Below are 18,689 nucleotides of genomic sequence, written 5' to 3' on the forward strand. Positions count from 1 at the left end.
GACATGACTTAGCAACTAATCAACAACAGCAAGTGAGTACTCTAGTGATTGGCTGCCAGAAAAACTTATGCAAGGAACACTCGATACATCCTGACACCAAAGGCAAATGACTTGCTTTACTGGTTTCTTAGAACTGTGCTTCTTCCTCAGTGCAAGCTAAGGATTATCCGTGTTTCACTCCTGATGATGTATAAAGTTTGTATGTGTGCTCTGCCCCGAGCCCGCTTTCTTTTACCTGCTGTTGTAGGTCCAGGCAAAGGTGCGGCTTTTCTTCTCCGTTTGATATCTCCTGTGCACAGAGATCCTAAATGCATGCTTGTTTGCCTACAAGTAATTATCAGAAAAAACTATTAACAAAGGAGGAAAAAAATGACACATAAATACACAGCTTGTATAATCTGAACCTAAATCAAAACATTCTCAACAAAGATGGAGCAGCCTAGCCAAACCACCAATCTTGTTTATATCGAAACATAATTACGTTTGTTGACAAGCGTTCAGCCGCTAAATGCGCCATCATAAATTGTTACTGGAATGAATAATATAAAAGGAATGCTTTTTAATTTTCAAAACTGGCAATCTTTCTGGCTCAACATAAAATCAAGCACTGTTGCTTCTGACAGGAAAATAGCTAAGATTAATTATCTAAAGAGATCACAATATTGTTGCTAGGTTATCAATTGGTTACTAATGCTTTACTGTCAGAACAACATTTATTACAGGAAAAGTATGATCAATTTCTTTTAGGATATTATATGGCAGTGAATTCTCTTAAAACATTTTACGTAGATAGAAGGAAACAGTGATGTTCTTCCTTATAATTCACATGATTAGAATTCTTTAGTTATTTATTAGCTAGGTGAGGAAACATAATTTGAATGCATTAATGCTGGTTTACTGATACTAGACAGGCTAACATGCTATTGGATTACCTTTGTAAAGACATGATTTATAAGAACTAAGAAGCAGACCTTCTGTTATTCTTGGAGTAAGTCCAAATTAGATTTTTTTGTTTAACCATGGACTCCTAAATTTAAGACTTTTAGTACAGTTAGAAATGGTTCAATTGGAAATGAAGACAAACTAATAAGATGGAAAAAATTTAAAAGGCTTCAAAAATTTCAGGCTATAGGGGACTCTTGTGTTAATTTCCTGGATTATAATCCCTGACATGGGGTTAGGATGGTGTCTAGGAGTCATGAAGCAGAAATAAATACAGCAAGTTTATTAGGAAACATGACATTTTAGTAATTCAGAAAAATATGTGGCAGTATCCTGAAGTTTTTTATAGGGTCCGATTTGAAAACTAGATATTTTAGAGAAAAATGTAAAAGGAAAAAATGAATTCAGGTAAAAAAAATAAGAAAAAACATACATTTACACCCAGGTATTTAGATATAATGAAAAATTGGAGTTGGAGAGTAAAATTACTTGATATATAGAGTGTATCTATAACACACAAAGTACAATTAGTGATCTGGCTAATCCAGTGGGTGTATAATCTATCAATATAGGTAAAAACAAGTGGGTATATATTTAACTAGTTTTCTCTTCCATTTTGTATTGAGTACATACTGGTTCTCTTTTATGGAATAAATATAATTATTAAAATACGTAAAAAATTAGTTCACTCAACTAATGACTAACTTTGCAGAAATACGTATACACATATATATATGTTGAAGTGTTTCTGAACATGCATAACTGTGGCATTTTTATTGCTTTTTTAAACAATCTTTTCTCTCTTGACTGTGCTGTACAGCATGTGGGATGTTAGTTTCCCAACCAGGGACCGAGTCCACGCCTCCTGAGTTGGCAGGGCAGAGTCTTAACCACTCGACCACCAGGGAAGTCCCTTTATTGGATTTTGAGATGTGGGTTTTGGCTCATATTGCCAAGAAAAAAAAAAAAGTTACAATCATAGCTATTTTTAAAAACTATATAGACATTTTAAAAATGGAAAATTATGTCCTTTTTATAAAGCCAGCATCATTTTTATAAAACAATTAATGAATTCACTTTTGGCAAGCAGTTATTAGTATCCACTACTGACTTAGCATAAGACCTTATAGAGGAGGTGAAATGAGAAGAGTAGGAAAAAGGAGGTGGAAGATACAAAAGGAAATGGAATGTTTAGTTCTTATTACTGGAAGAGTTTTAAATCCAAGTGAGGAGATTAAGTCGTAAGTATGTGAAATAATTAGGAACAGCAGAGGTAGTGGCAGGCACAATGAGCTTTCTTAATACTATTAGAGATTACGGTATTCAGTCCTTACCATAAACCTGAACACGTTTATTGAATATACCATTTTTCTTTGTAGGGAAAAAAAAAAAATCTGTGCTTCAGTAGAAAACTATAGGGTATACCTTTCTAGTCATGGGATTCTGAGTCTGTGGGCGCTATCTAAGTAACAGATAACTGAAAACAACAGAGAATAATTCTCGTCTGTAGTTATACAGATGAATTCTGTCCTCGGGAAGGACAGTCCTCCTCCTGTGGAAAACGCATTTATATCCATCTGCACAGTCATTCAGTCTTCCTTACTTCACATACATTGGTGCTTCTTTCGTTTCTCTTTGAGCCCATTATAACATCTGCTTGGCTCCCTCATTAATCGATGGGTTAAAGAAAATCTCAAACGCTTATTCATTTTATATCTGTAAGAGAGACCTGACTTCATCTTTTTGTACATTATCCTCCAACATCTCTGGTCCCTCTTGGGACCTCCCCACTAGAAAAAGACTGGAGCAGCTGGCCTCGTGCACACAGCATGTACCTGACAGTCTCTGACACCAGGACCAGCTGAGGAGGAGGGGAAAGAAACATTCTAGAGTCAGGAATGAAGTGGGAATCTGAATTCTGCAGTGTGGCCCTTCTCTGAGCGAGCCGCAAAAACCAACCCACGGACTCTCTACCTCTGATCCTCCAGTTAAAACGTAATGAATATTCTTAAATTAAGCCACTGCTGGACAGGTTTTCTATACCTATTGCTGAAAGTATTCCTAAATGGTAAAGGGTTTGCTCTGTTCTGAGAATTATGAGTAACTTCAGGATGTCTGGGGAGCAGTGTTTGCAGAAGGGACTGTCTCACACGATGGAAGAAGAACACTGGGCTGGACCATGGGCCGTGTGTCATACATGCCCCGGAAGCCGTCTGGATTTTATAGCTGATGTAGAGTCGGACACGACTGAAGCGACTTCACTTTCACTTTCCACTTTCATGCACTGGAGAAGGAAATGGCAACCCACTCCAGTGTTCTTGCCTGGAGAATCCCAGGGACGGGGGAGCCTGGTGGGCTGCCGCCTATGGGGTTGCACAGAGTCAGACACGACTGAAGTGACTTAGCAGCAGCAGCAGCAGAGTCATGAAAGGTCATAGAGCAGAAGAAAGCTGGTCAGATTCATGGGATGCTGATGAACTGGGGTTGGGAGGGTAACCAGGTTTACGGGTAGTTCAGACACACAGATCCTCCCAGGGTATTAGTCTCTGTTATAATGAAGAATAATATCAAATGGCCACACAGTGAAGCTCCTATGTGTGAACATGTCTGAGTGAAGATGTGGGCAGGGGTGGGAAGGCAGTCAATGAAAAGTCCTGATTCTGGATTATTTGAAAAACTAAGCTTGTTTTTGATTATTTTTAAAGTTCAAACTGCACTTAAAAAAAATTAGCCAAGGGAGTCCTTTTTAAGAAATAACCTTTTAGAAATCATTAGAAGAAATATTTGAGGGTTGGATACATAGTATTAATAATTGCTCTTTGTGACTCTTAAGAAGGCTGACTTCTACTTACAGTGTTCTTGTACTAGTTGTATGGAACTGGAGTCTTCTAATTGTTTGAAAAAAATCACTCTCCCAAGTCAATGTTGCCTTTAAAACTTTTAATTTTTTTACACTGTTCAAATTTATTAGGGAGGTCTGCTTGCAAAGAGAGCGAAAAACAAATCTCAAGAACAACTCCCTCTTCTAAGCCTTTTTCTCATCTGCTGGGCCCCCAATTCCCTTTGTGGGTGTCTTTATAGAACAAATGCGATAGATGGTTTTCCTTCAGCTCCCCTCCCCTACCCCCAACATAGCTACATAAAGTAAAAGAGACAGACCTTTCAAGGAGAATAAAGTTAAAGTTAATAAAGTCAGTACACTGAACCCAAAGACCTGAGCCATGAGAAAAACAGCCAGCTGTATTTCAGTAATTCTATCAAGAATTGACTACCTGCTTCAGCACATTGAGAGATCGGGATTATTGATCACTAAGATTACCTTGTTGAAGCATGTCCCCCTCCCCGCCCTGCTTCAGAGAGGTGCAATAGAGTTCCTACAAATAACACTAAATAAGGTCTACTCCGTTATTTAGTTGTCACTCTTAATGTAAAACAGAGCAGTTATTTTTTAATTTAAAAATCAATGAACGTCTCAAAGGCAGCCTAGTTGCTTTAGCCTAAATGAGTCATTTGTCTTTGCAAAGCAGAACACACGGATTATTATTCAAGGGGATAGCCGGCAATTTTGGGGTTTTGTTTGTTTTTCTGCTGTGGTGTTTTGAAAAATGACCATACACTGTCGTATGAAGAGACTCAAAATTGTTCAAAAATGTTAAGCTCTTTTTGTAAGGAAATAACCAATCAGCTCTATCAGTCTACCTGTTTCAGTTAGAGCCTTGGCTTGGGTAGAAAAGCGAGGAGAAAAGTCAGAACCTGATCACATTATGACTAATGACACCTTAAAATACTCGGTGTAGACACACATGTATCTTTAAGGGGAAAGGATAAAGAAATGATGCTTTTCTGTGATGGATTAAATAAGCAAAGTCACTGAGTTATGATTTGAAACACCGTTTCCCATTGTACTCATGCTGAAAAATTTCCTGTTAAATATCCGAAAGCAGAGCTCAAAAAGAAACCTTTTCATTTTGTTTTGCTTTTGAAACAGACTTCACTTGGTTTATCTCATCATTTCTCTTTTTTTTTTTTTTTAAACATTTTTTTTAATCTTTTTAAAACTTTTTATTTTGTACTGGAGGATAGCCAATTAACACTGATGTGATAGTTTCAGGGGCACAGTCAAGGGACTCAGCGATACATGTACATGAATCCTTTCTCCCCCAAACTCCCCTCCCATCCAGGCTGCCACATAACATTGAGCAGAGGTCCCTGTGCTGCACAGTAGGTCCTTGTTGGTTATTCATTTTAAATATAGCAGATCGCTATCATCCTTTTAAGTGAGGTGGTGGGAGGAAATGGGGCATTTTATCCAGAGGAAAAAAAAGTGAAAAAAAAACCAAACAGAAGTCTGGGAAAAAACAAACAAACAAACACAAAGCAGAAACAAAAAATCTTAGGGAGGACCTGAGAACCTGGCTTTTGACAAGGGCTGACAAGGGCTGAAACAGGCAGTGTCAAACACAATAATATTAAAAGGAAAGACAATAACAACTTGTCCCTTCGCGGTAGGCGCATTTACAAATAGAGCTTTTCAGAGAATGAGGCCTCCTGAAAGCTGCCCCCTGGATAAAATGTGTTCCCGAGCAGCCTCAGACAAGCTGCAGAGAGAGACAAACAGATGTGACTATGGGCCCTGGCATTTGGCAAGAACACTCACTGTCAGTTAGAAAAATATAAGGCTGGACAGGGCATCAGCTGCACAGAGATGAGGCGGGTCTGTGGTGTCACTGGAGGAGCAGGCAGTGCAAACCCAGCCCCGTGTGAACCCCCTGCTAGATCCAAATTACCCTCTATTCCCCTTTATTTGGTGTCAGTATGTCTCAGCGTATTAACTGAACAAGTAAACATCAGTATCTAGCTCTTTCCCTTCTGTGCCAATATGCACAATGTCAAGTACCGTTGAGCATAAATTTATTTCGTAACTTCTAGGATCACATTACATCCTTGTTCTTCATGGTTTTCCTTCAAAGCCCCATCTTGCGCATGAAAACCCTTTGCATTTGGTATGTCCTTCATAACCCGATCAGTTTTTGGTTCTGGCACCTTCTCTCTCATTTCTTTGGTCATGTGACACCCTAGTCCATCTCAAGCCCATTTCCCCTCCCTTTGGAACAATCCTGACTTCAGAGAGGGGGACGTTAAGTTATAATTCAGTGCACTGAATGCAATACTTGTGTCCTGGGAATCGAACTCTTGCTTTATTCTGGACATACCCTGTATTGTTATAAACCTTCTGATGTTTTAGGTCATTGCCCAGACTTCCCCAGATGCTAAAATGGACATAGCCACCAGGTCCCTCTCTAACACTATGGGCTGACCTTCTTCAAGCATCAGCTACTCCTGGTCCCCATGCCTACCTGCTACCCCACTACCTACCTGCTCGGGTGGCTCTTTACTCTGCATCCATCAACCTCAGGTCACCTGTTGTCAAAGGCTCCAGCCCTTGGATACAGTGACCTGCCTGCCAGTGTGCAGTTCCCAACAGCTTCTGAAGGATCTGTCCTGTCTGTGCCTCTTCCATCTCTTCTGAGAGGTCAAGTCCACATCTACTTCTGCCCAATCTGCTTTATTCTGCTGTACCCAGGTAACTGGTGGCTGCTGCTGGCACCGTTTCCTATGTGTTTCCTCCGTGCCAGGTTATAGGCCAATTAAGGCTTCCCCTCTGAAGCTCCTTGAGGGATGGAAGCTGTGTGTCAGGAGTTTCCAGGGAACTCAGGGACCAATGTCACTAGCTAAGGACTCTCCAGGGTCCTCAGAGAAGAGCAAGTGTGGATGAACTGTAGTGAATGGGGCGTAGGGGGGAGAGAATGGGAGGTGGGGACATGGAGGAGATAGTGGGAGCCTTCAGGGCTGCACTGGTGGCTCAGATGGTAAAGAATCTGCCTGCAATGCATGAGACCTGGGTTTGATCCCGGGGTTGAGAAGATCCCCTGGAGAAGGGAATGGAAATCCACTCCAGTATTCTTGCCTAGAGAATTCCATGAACAGGGGAGCCTGGAAGGCCACAGGAGTCACAAAGAGTCGGACACGACGGAATGATTTTCACTATTCAGGTGGGCCGGGAGCCTCATGAAACCAAATGCAAAACGTGTGTACTTTTTAGTAAGAGGATCCATGGTTCCTAACTGATTCTGAACTATTAATGGAGGCATTAATACCAAACACCATAGACTGATACCAAACTAGTATTCATAATCTAAAATAGAAAACACCTATCTTAAAATTTCTGTGCAAAGTTTAAAATATTCTAAACACATAGGCCACCCTTTCTACTTACAGTATCACAAAGAATAGAATTTAATAATGTCACTTAAAAAAAAAAAGCTTTATCCAAATATCTATGGATATGTTCTATCTGAAAAGCATCCCCTTTCATTCTCCAGCTTCTCATCCTGTTTTATTTTTCTTCATGGTATGTGTGTGTGTTAGTCACTCAGTCGTGTCCGACTCTTTGTGACTCCATGGATTGTGTAGCCCATCAGGCTCCATTGTCCGTGGAATTCTCCAGGCAAGAATATTGGAATGGGTTGCCATTTCCTTCTCCATCTTCATGGTAACTAAATTAATATCTCCAAGTCAATGACCATGCAAAGGTGTTTGCTGAAAAGTATGGAAACCATGCCACAAATACTGGTGACGATTATCTCCCATTTGCTGGAAACTGTCTTCTCTATGCCTCCCATTTATGTTGGACTTTATTTTTACAATGAGCATGGAACAAAAAAATACAAATTATAATGAGATGAATCAGAAAACAGCAAACAGGATTAATCAATGCAAGTGGTTTTGGCAGCTGAAGGTATTTCTTTGCCAAAGGCAGGTGGAACTTTTCCCACTGTGGAAGCTGAAGTATTAGACGAAGCTTTAGTTCTGTTGGCCTGATCTGCTTGAGTCCTCACCTAACCCTAATGTCTGACACCACCATTTCTGTTTTCCCAACTAGTTCTCTCAAAGAGCCAACTTATTACCGTATCTTGTCAATGTGTGAGAAGGACTTTTCCTAACCTTTGGCATGTTACTTAAGCTCCCTTGGCCGCAATTTCCTTACCTTCAAGAACTGTGATTAGATTAGTTATCTACCTCAAAGGTTTTTTGAAGATTTTATTTTAAAGATTGTTTGTGTAAAACACTTGGCACAAAGCCTGCCCACAGTAAGCAACTGGAAACTGTTAGCTATTCAATTTACTATTATCATCATCTCCGCTTAACAGATAAAAAGCCCAGGGCACAGAGAAATAAAGCAATTTACCCAGGATCTCACAGCACAGGGGACGTGATGGTAGGTAGCCGGGAGAATGCCTAGTGTAGAGTGTCAGGAAACAGACACGAAATACACACACGACTGTATAAGCTCGTTTCATCTCAATACTATCAATGTGATAAAGATAATATCAATATAATAAGGGTATAAATCAAGGTCATTTCTAAATAATGAGTAGGAATTTTTTTGGGTAGTTAATAGGAAAGCTAAATTTTTCCTTAGAGTGATTCTGCTGGCTTTAAAGGTGTCACAGCATGTTAAGAATAAAGCGCTCATTTTCATTTCAAAAACTCATTAAAAACCCATGAACCTCTCACGAGTCTGAAGCCCACTGACTTTCTCAGGTCAACCCACTGCCACGGCGGACCTTCTCTTGGCCATCTCTCAGTACTTTCCACTTCAAAGGCGACTTGCTTCTCCATCGTGTGTTCCGTACCTTAGCTAAAGCCTCGAGGGGCTGTGATTCTGGTGATATCACTTCTATATCCCTAAACAGCTCATTTAAATCCTTCTTCTTCTTCTTTTTTTACCTCTTCATTATAATAAACAAATGGTACCTGAAAGGTGGCGGGGGGTTATTGTATGCAATTCAGGTAGATATTAGAATGTTCTGAGTGTATGTGAATGAGGACATTCTCACATTGGGAGGAAAGTTAATCTTTTCAGAGAGCAAATTATTCAGGAAGGTTTCTACATTTCTATTTGGGAGAACTGCTGCTACATCTTAGCTTCCCTGGCACTGCCATCATCCTTCCCATATTTGTTTAATTTCTTCAGATTTTGCTTTAAGAAGTGCCAGTCACCAGGTCTATGTATATGAGCGAACACGTAAGACAATGGGTTCTACGCACTTGAAAAAGCTTCCTAATTCTACCATCTTTGAGAGCCTGCCGTTTCACCCTTCAAAGTTCTCCCTGCATTTAAATCTAAATGTTTTTTCTCTTCTTCAAACTTTCCTAGGCTCATTATTTTTCCAAGTGCTTTTTATTTATATTTCTTACCCATCTGTGTGCGTCTCTGTCATTACACTTATCCTATGGTATGGCCTCAAGTTGCTTTCAGATTAGAGTGGATGTCAGTTAAATACATACTGGAAACAACTAGAGGCCAAGCACCATGTCTAATTCGCAGAACCTAGCTTTGCCTCTGTCATCTCTGAGAAACAGGACAAATGTTTTTTGAACTAAAACAAATCAAACTATGGTAACAACTGTTGCCTCAACATTTCATTTGGCAATCAATCATGCGTTTTTTTTTTTTTTGGAAAACACTTTCTTAAACTGTTATTTAAATTCACTCAAAAACACTCATTTAACAATTAACAAAACTTGACCTTGAATCATGTAATTCACAAGACGCTAAACGAAACACCAAGAATAAGACAACTCCTACCATGGAGGGGCTCATAGCCTAATGCAGTAGACACACATGAATAAGAAAGTACTATACGATGTAATCGGAGAAGGCAATGGCACCCCACTCCAGTACTCTTGCCTGGAAAATCCCATGGACAGAGGAGCCTGGTGGGCTGCGGTCCATGGGGTCGTTGAGAGTCGGAAACGACTGAGTGACTTCACTTTTCACTTCCATGCATTGGAGAAGGAAATGGCAACCCACTCCAGTGTTCTTGCCTGGAGAATCCCAGGGACGGGGGAGCCTGGTGGGCTGATGTCTATGGGGTCGCACAGAGTCGGACACGACTGAAGGGACTTAGCAGCAGCAGCAGCATATGATGTAATAAACCCACATAGCTATCTATAGTAGCAGGCCACCATTTTGGGGAAATTGCAGAAAATTTATTTCACCTGAGTTCAAATTTTGATATTGTCTCTTCAAGCAGAATCTATGATATTTGAGGCACCTTGGAATATTCTTTTATTCTTCACACCACAGTGAAAGTGAGAGTTGCTTAGTTGCGTCCGACTCTTTGTGACCCCATGGACTATGTAGTCCATGGAATTCTCCAGGCCAGAATACTGGAGTGGGTAGCTGTTCCCTTCTCCAGGGGATCTTCCCAATCCAGGGATCAAACCCAAGTCTCCCACATTGTAGGCGGATTCTTTACCAGCTGATCCACAAGGGAAGCCCAAGAATATTGGAGTGGGTAGCCTACTCCTTTTCCAGCAGATCTTCTCAATCCAGAAATAGAATCGGGGTCTCCTGCATTGCAGGTAGATTCTTTACCAACTGAGCTATCAGGGAAGCTATCGATACTGATTTGATTTACTTGATTCATACCTGTAACTATACATTTCTGGAATCTGATTGCAATTGCACTGATATTTAGTATAGAGTCAACAATAAGTTTATTCTAATTCCCTTAAAAAATGATCAAGCTAGTATTGACACTCAGAGAGACTTACTCAAAATAAATGATTCTTTTAGATATCTCCATTAAATGCAATGAGCTATGTGTCTATTCTTGATAGCACCTTGCATCTGACATAAAGGAACCATCAGATCAGACTATAGATGCAGATAGAATCCCACATTCCCTTTCTGATCAGACACTATGAAATGCTTCCCAGGATGGTATTTGATAGTTGCCATTTTTAGTGATTAATACTATTATGAGTATTCATAATATTTTTAACTTTTAAAAGTGAAGTCCATGCACTTTTCATTTTCAGATCTACTTCATCCAATACCATATATAATATTTGAATTTGTTTATTGAACTGACTTTTTACCTATTGTCCTATTTGATGATTTCTGACTCTAAATGGAGCTTTTAGTTCAGTAGCATTGTGGAACATGAGTGCTGAGTTTCTTTCTTTTACTAGCTTCAGGGAATAATGGAGTGAAAAGGGCAGGACAGAGAATATATTTTATTATCTTAAAAATTATTTTGAACACATGTTGGGTTCTTAAGTCTTACAGAATTTATTATCTAAATTACCAGGAACATCCAAGCTTATTGACTGTTTCAGTTATATATGGGGTGCTATGCCAAATATTTTCACATACTTTATCTTTTTTAATCGTCACATAAACCTGATATACGTCTGAAGAACCTGAGATCCACAGAAACTGTTATTCATCAAAGATCAGGTAAATGAGAAGTAAAGTCCTCATATTTGAGCCAAGAAATGCTTGCCTCAAAAGAATCACTTTTTCCCCTATACCATAGTACCTCATTCAACTTAGTTTATTACACTCCATTTAATAAGCATCTACTGAAAATGTAATGCATGCCATGCCCTATGCCATAAAACAGGATTGAGAAATAAAAAAGATATGGCTTTCATTTGCTTTCATATGCATTTCATTCATAGGGGTTAAAGTCTACTGATCATGTGGGAAAATGATTTCCCCTCAATATGCAAAGAGAATTCCAAACCAGCATGTAAGGCATTCCAGGCCCCTTGCTGGGAGAAGACATCTGAAGAGGCACAGATGCCATGAGATGCACACATGAGATGCTGTATCTGGGGCTCTGTAAGCGATTCAACATGGCGGGAGCTGGGCCGTAGGAGGGAGAGGGGGGAGGGGCGTCTCCTTGTAGCATCGAGTGTTGATAAATCCAACCAATCTGTCCATTCACAATTATTTTTAAATTCTCTGGAGAAAAAGAATGGAGCTGCCTGTTTGACTGTATTAATCAGTTAATCAACTAAATTGATGATTAAACTCATTGGGAAAATGATCATAATTTTTTTGGATTTCATTGCAGCTGTAGGCAGAAAGTTATTGCACTAATGAAGAGATGGAATCAAATGTAGATCCCTTTCCAAGGCAGCTCCTGAAGTTGAGAGGTTTTGCTCGTTCTAGTAGAGTCTACAATTCCCTTGCATGACTGAGTTGGCAGATACAGGCTTAAGACTGAGTGCAGCTTAGTTTTGTGAAGGCTCCATGACTTTGCTTGTTGAGAGGGGACTTACAGTAATATCATAATTCTATATGCTGTAATGTACATTGGCTGAGCATGAATATAGAAAAGCAAAGGAAAATATGGTTGTCACTTTTAACCTCCAGGTTGAGGAGGTAATAAAAACTGAATTTTTAAATAATGGGTCAGAATGTCTCAAACTTCTGAAAGACGTACTACTTTGGAATATGCCAGACAATGTTACCATTTGGGCTTCCCAGGTGGCTCAGTGGGTAAAGAATCCACCTGCAATGTAGGAGATGCAGGAGATGTAGGTTCCATCCCTGGGTCCAAAGGATATCCTGGAGCGGGGCATGGCCACCCACCCCAATATTCTTGCCTGGAGAATCACATGGACAGAGGAACCTGGCAGGCTACAGTCCGTAGGGTCACAAAGAGTCAGACATGACTGAAGTGACTGAACATGCACTGAACATTACCATTTAATATAACTTATTTGAATTTAGGTTAAATTATTGCTTACGAACAGAATTCAGTTGAGAGTCTATGACCCAGGTGAAATGCCACCTCCATTTTATGCAGTCTTTTCTAATTGCCACTGCCAGAATAATCTCCCACTGCTCAGAGAAAACAATGTTTTCTACCTTAAACTACAGCTATATATAAGTACATGAGCTAATTAATACTCTAGCCAGACTGTTTAGTCCTTGAAGGCAGTGGGGTCCACATCTGACTTATTAAGTAAAATCCCCTTGGTTCTTGCAAGCCTTATAATTCGGGCATTTATTAAACAGTTTGAATGAAATTTACCAAGGCATGCCAGAGTTTTTGGAGTGACTTGTTTTTATGATAATCAATATTCTAAAATAAAGAAATGTTTACTTATGGAAATAGAAAACTAGAAAACTTACTTGGTCCATACTTTGGGCTCTGGGATACAAATGTCTGCAAAACCAAGCTTGCACACATAAACCAGCTTTTATAATACATGCAGGCACCTTGGCGGTAAAGTGTTTTACCTTTCTACATAATTTTGCATTTCATTAAGTGTAACTTTGTGAAAAGAATGCTTTCAGTTACTCCTCTTCCATGATAGTTTCTGGCAGATGAATGAACATTCCGAATGTAAAATTTCTGCAGCTGTTGCTGCTACTCTTTAGTCGCTAAGTTGTGTTCGATTCTTTTGCTATCCCATGGACTGCAGCCTGCTAGGCCCCTCTGTGAGATTTTCCAGGCCACAATGCTGGAGTGGGTTGCCATTTCCTTCTCCAGGGGATCTTCCTCACCGAGGGATCAAACCCACATCTCCTGCATTGGCAGGAGATTTCTTTACCACTTAGCCACCTGACTTATTCGCAAATGTTTACTAGACTGTGAAATATACTGTAAGAGCTAGGTAAGCTACTAGGGACGCTTGTGATGACTATGGGAACACTAATGCTCAATAATCAGGAGGGAGAGTACTTCAGGATTCTCCCAGTTCAATTCAATTGAAATATTCGCAAACTTGGAATGCATTAGTCTATATCAAGGGTTAGTTTTGCATCAAGATCTCTGAACCAAACATCTTATGAAATTTTGGTAAATCAGGTTTATTGCCTCTGTATCTGGGAGGTCTCTTGCCTCTAAGTGTCCATGAAGAAACAGTCAACAGAAATTAATGGCAAATCTAAATCCTTTCCTCTTCTGATTTACATAATCAATTTCTTTGGAAAACCATGGAAGCCCTGACAATTTTTTACTTTTCAGAAAACAAATGCCAAATGACCAAACAAAAGTCATATTAGCTGTGATCAGTCAAAATGTCACTTTTTCTCTAAATAATGTATAAGTAATCTGAATAATGCTAAAAAATTACTATTTCAGAAGACAGTGGTTTTTCTTAAAAACAAGATACTAGATTTGAGAAAATGGTCAAGTGAATTTTTATATGCCTTAGAAGACTTGGGGGAAAAAACAATAAAGACTGTTGTATAAATTATCTACAGTTTGACCTGGGAAAGTTATTTAACTCCTCTGTTTTCTCATATGCAAAATGGGGATAATAAGAGTCTCTATCTCAAAGGGTAACTATGGAAATTAAATGAGTTAAAATAAAATACAGTTCGCACTCAGTATCCACAAGTTTTGTACCTGTGGTTATTATATAAAAATATTAATGAAAAGGTAATTATTAGAAAAAATAAACCTTCCTAAAAATCAAACAGTATATTGAAGTGAGAGTAAGAGTGAGAGAAAAAAGGAAGTGGAAAAGTAGGGCAAGGAAGATAGGTCTGCTTACCTTAAAAATAGAAAAACAAAGCCAAAGGAAAGATAAACCATAAAAAAAAAAAAAAAAAAGCAATAGCCACCTGTATGAGGAGGTAGGAATAAGTGGTGAAAACTGAGTACAAGTCAGACTTCTTTGAAAGAAATTTCCTGATGAGATTTGATTGTGGAAGCTGTAACAATTTTTCTATTGTTATAAAACAAAAACAATTTTAAAAAACAGTCTCTACACCTAACTATGGATTAATATATCTATCCTTGGAAACTATTTCAAGTGACTTTAAAATACATGAATTTGTGCATTTCTAGTGAAATATAATACTAGGTACAAAAAGAATACAAAAAAGAAAAAACCTAAACTATTTTCGGTAATAATTTTATTAGTGGTCATGACAGTATGGTGATTCTGAGACTATTATGTATGTATGGTATGATCAATAAAATGAACAATTATTACGGTGTCACTAGAGGTAATACTTTTAATGTTGAAAAAGGACATTAAAATCAATGACAGAAAATTTTACAATGAAGTCTTGCATCTGAACTGGAACTACTAGTATAAGCCAACATGTTAAAAAATTTTAAGTCATTTCATTATAAATGTCTAGAAATAATGACACCCCTCATATGCAGACTGTGGTTTCTAAAACTGTTTCCCAGTAAATGAATCAGTAATTCTTAAAGAAATGGTTGATTCTTGGTCTAGGCTGCAAAAGGTCCAAGAAAGCCTAGAAAATATAAATATAACAGACAGCAAAGAAGAAAGCAAAATCTCCTGGCAAGGAAAGATTCAGGAACCCATTTAAATAACCTCCCATCGCCCAAAAATGGGCCAATTTAATATCAATTAGGACGATAACAAATGGAGTTAAACGTATTTAAACATGAAATCTGTTCAAATCAATGAGTTAAAGAAACAGAATAAAATTTCACCAGTCACCTCTGGAAAGTGTAAGAAATCAATTAATTTTGAAAACTGATAACTAAAGGGAAAGGAGCAAGTATTCGTCTTGCTTTTCCTATGTGATCTGTACCTCAGTAATCAAGTATTGGAAGGGGCTAAGTTTGAAACAGAAGTAATCCAATTAATGAACCGAAGTGTGAGGACAGAATTAACATATCGTCATCCCATGACCCTTAGTGAATGAATCTGGGCGACGATCTTTATGACTAACAAATCACAGAGAGAGAGATGCATAGAGAGGGAAGTCTAGGCCACCATCCCTCGAACAGTTATGCAGAAACAAAACAAAACAGCAAAACTGAACCTGAATCAAATCGATTCTCTAGCTCGAAATACCCACAGCAGAAAACTCAAGGGACAGAGGAAGAGGTTAAATGACACCATGTGGATAAAATCTGCAACATTCCTCAGATGTGAGAAACTTTATAGGACAAACAAGCTGACTTCTTCAAACAAAAAATTTCAAGGAAAAAATGCAAGGGGAGGAAGGCTTATAAATCAATGGGAAGTTACATATATATATCAAACAATTTTAACAGATAGATCTCATCTGGATCCCAATTCAAACAATGTGTAAGACAAGAGATTATAAAATAAGTGGAGACATCTGCGTATCAGCTATAATTAAACACACATAAACATATATATATTCCTATATATTAAAGAATTATTGCTTTTTTAATAGATGTGATAATGGTACAATGGGATTTCTTTGAGACTGTTATGTTTTAGAGAAATATACTGACATATTTCAGTTGAAATAAGATAAAGACGAAATAAGGCTGGCCACATGTAATTACCTAAGCCAGTTGATATATTACCTAAGCCAGTTTATATTTTTCTCTGTATTTCTGCTTGTGATGACATTTTCCATAATAAAATATTGTCAAAAACTGCTTTTGCCATCTTGATATTGCAAGTGCAAAGGCATCTTTTCAACTCTTAAGACTGCAAGTATGAAGTCATCATAGGTTTTTCACATATTAGTGAGACTCTCCATGATTTTTAAGTGATCAAATCTGAAATTAAATAAAGTTATCCATGAAGTCCATGTTATCTAGTCTGTACACACCCAGGACTATAACTTGATACAAAAGGATTATAGAAATCCCTCTCTGAGGTTTATTGTCCTTAGAAAGGATAATGCATAGTTTTTATTCCATCTTTCTAATTAGTAATTTAAGCATATGTTCAGCATTTAACTCTAAATGTTTGCCTTTTCCCCAAGCTCGAAGACAGCTGTCCAAGATTTGAATGCCAGAAAACATTTAAATATCAACATCTGTTGAATTATGTTAATTTAGTGTAATATAATTGGGCATGAGTTGGAATTGATCAGAAGTATATGAAATAAACAAAAGGTAAATTCCCCCAAAATATCTTAGTATACAAACAAATCACTCTGGAGTGATGGAAAAATATTTCTAAAGAGTAAGGGCAAGGATAATACCACGGATTATGAAGAAACTGTCTTTTAAAAACATAGTTCTAACTCTGTGGGACATTATTTTATGATACTTGAATTTATTTTTAAATTGGCTTAGAAGTGAAAGGTCATTACTATTAGCTAAAAAGTGATAGTTAATAGTTTAATATATGAACCTGTTCATAAATTATTAGATGAAACATTAAAACATTCTAATTACTTATATTTGCATTAAATTTTTTAGATTGCAGATGACTCCTGTTATATAATGAAGAGTTACATACCTCAGAAATAAGAGTGGATATAATTTCTCTTCTATAGACATAAAATAGTATTTTACATTGAAAGTGTTTTCTATGTGGCAGATGGATTTACTAGGTTTATTCTGGAGATTGGAAGGTACAAATTATCAAGTAGATGCTTTGCTTACTGTACTGCTGGTTTAAAACATTAATTTTTATATCAATTCTTTTACGAATCAGTTCCCTAACTGATCCTTTTGTATCAAGACTGTGCCTGTTGTCCTGGGAAGTATTCCGGCACATATATGCACTGTATGAACAGATCCTCGAATGTCCCTGTAATGCAATTCTAATTCAGGCCGCAGGAGTGCTACAAGCTGTTGCGACGTGGCCCCGCGGGTGTGCAGGCACCACTTCCTGGGGAACCATCTCTAGGAGGTAAAGGTGAGCTCGGTGTCCATGCCCGTTTAATCACAGGACCAATTTGGAGAGTGCCAACCGCGAAACAGACACCGGTCTTTAAGGAAGTGGACTTCAGACGACAAATTTATTTCAGCTACAGGTCACTGCAACAGCTTTCATATGCTAACTATTCTTCATTATTAGTGACCATGGCCAAATTCAACTGCTGTTCCAGAGGTGAGAGGCTGTGCATACTTTTAGTCGTTTGAAAATATCTAGCTCATCTATCAGATCCCAAGAAAACAGGGAAGTAAAAATGAATGTTTCCCCAGAGTACTTGATTGCTTTTTTATTTACCATGCCCTGAACGTATTACATATTCCAAATGGCAAACCCCTTTTTCTTTTCTGTGTGGGTTATTCACATTAAATTTAAAAGCAATTGCTCAAAATTCTAATTGCTGATAATTTTCTTTAGGTGTAATCACAATTTAAAACAACTCTCTATAATCATTAGTTTAAAATTTTGGCAAGGTAGCTTAGAACTTTAGGATGCCAAAAGGACACAAGGCAGGACCGACTTTCTGAGAATACTGCCTTTTTAAAATAATTTGGTCATATAAAGAAAAATAGATTAATTAAATTCTTTAGAAAGCATTTATGCTGCATATGTGGGATGTTTCCAATTATTCCACTTTAAATACTTCCTCTACCTAGAACCTATTGAATTTAAAAAAAAATTAGAACACATTTGCTATTAAATGTATTTCAATTAAATAAATATGGAATGCATAGATTCAAATTAAAGTGACTATGTGAATACTTGCTAATTGTTCATTCACACATACTGATGAATGAATTAAAATAATCTGAAAGATAGTTTTCTTTCTTTCTTTTTTTTTTTGAAAGATAGTTTTCTATCTGGAAGATTGAGTAAACTGTTTTAGAACAATAAAATCTAATGCCAATTTTAGGTTTGGAAAGAAAAAAAATAATAAAGGATTATAATTTTTTAAAATTACCATTTAAAAGCAGTTTCAAGCCATTATTTTGGAATGTAAATATTAAGTACACAAAATGTTGACTGATATAACTTGCTTTAAAATATGGTGTTGAATTATTAGTTTTATATGACAAAAGAGAATTTGTTTTAAATTAAATCTCTCCTACCATAGGATAGGTAATTCTCATTTTAAATAATTAAAATAAAGCATCATTTAGTTGCTGATACACTTGATTTTGTTCATACATTTCTGTGAAAAGCAACACTAACTAAATATAGTCTATGTCATTAACCAGTACTCTAATGAACAGTTATCCCAATTTATTAACAGCTGCTCAAGAATGTAGTAATTA

General features: G+C 37.6%; 1 protein-coding gene across 4 annotated transcripts in view; it reads right to left on the reverse strand.

Moving 5' to 3' along the window:
• The window catches only part of GPATCH2 (G-patch domain containing 2), a 197,413-nt gene that overhangs the window by 21,131 nt on the left and 157,593 nt on the right, over positions 1 to 18,689 (reverse strand). For 3 of the 4 annotated variants that reach the window (XR_003514874.1, XM_027564446.1, XM_027564445.1), the window contains one exon: positions 236 to 324. The exons of the other annotated variant lie outside the window; for it this stretch is intronic. Coding sequence is in view for 2 of the 3 variants with exons in the window: in XM_027564446.1 (XP_027420247.1) it covers positions 236 to 324 (89 nt within the window). In the remaining variant the exon portion in view is untranslated. The remainder of the gene's footprint in view (positions 1 to 235; positions 325 to 18,689) is intronic. 4 annotated transcript variants of the gene reach the window in all.

The sequence above is a fragment of the Bos indicus x Bos taurus genome, chromosome 16 (assembly GCF_003369695.1).
Source record: "Bos indicus x Bos taurus breed Angus x Brahman F1 hybrid chromosome 16, Bos_hybrid_MaternalHap_v2.0, whole genome shotgun sequence".
Lineage (NCBI taxonomy): Eukaryota > Metazoa > Chordata > Mammalia > Artiodactyla > Bovidae > Bos > Bos indicus x Bos taurus.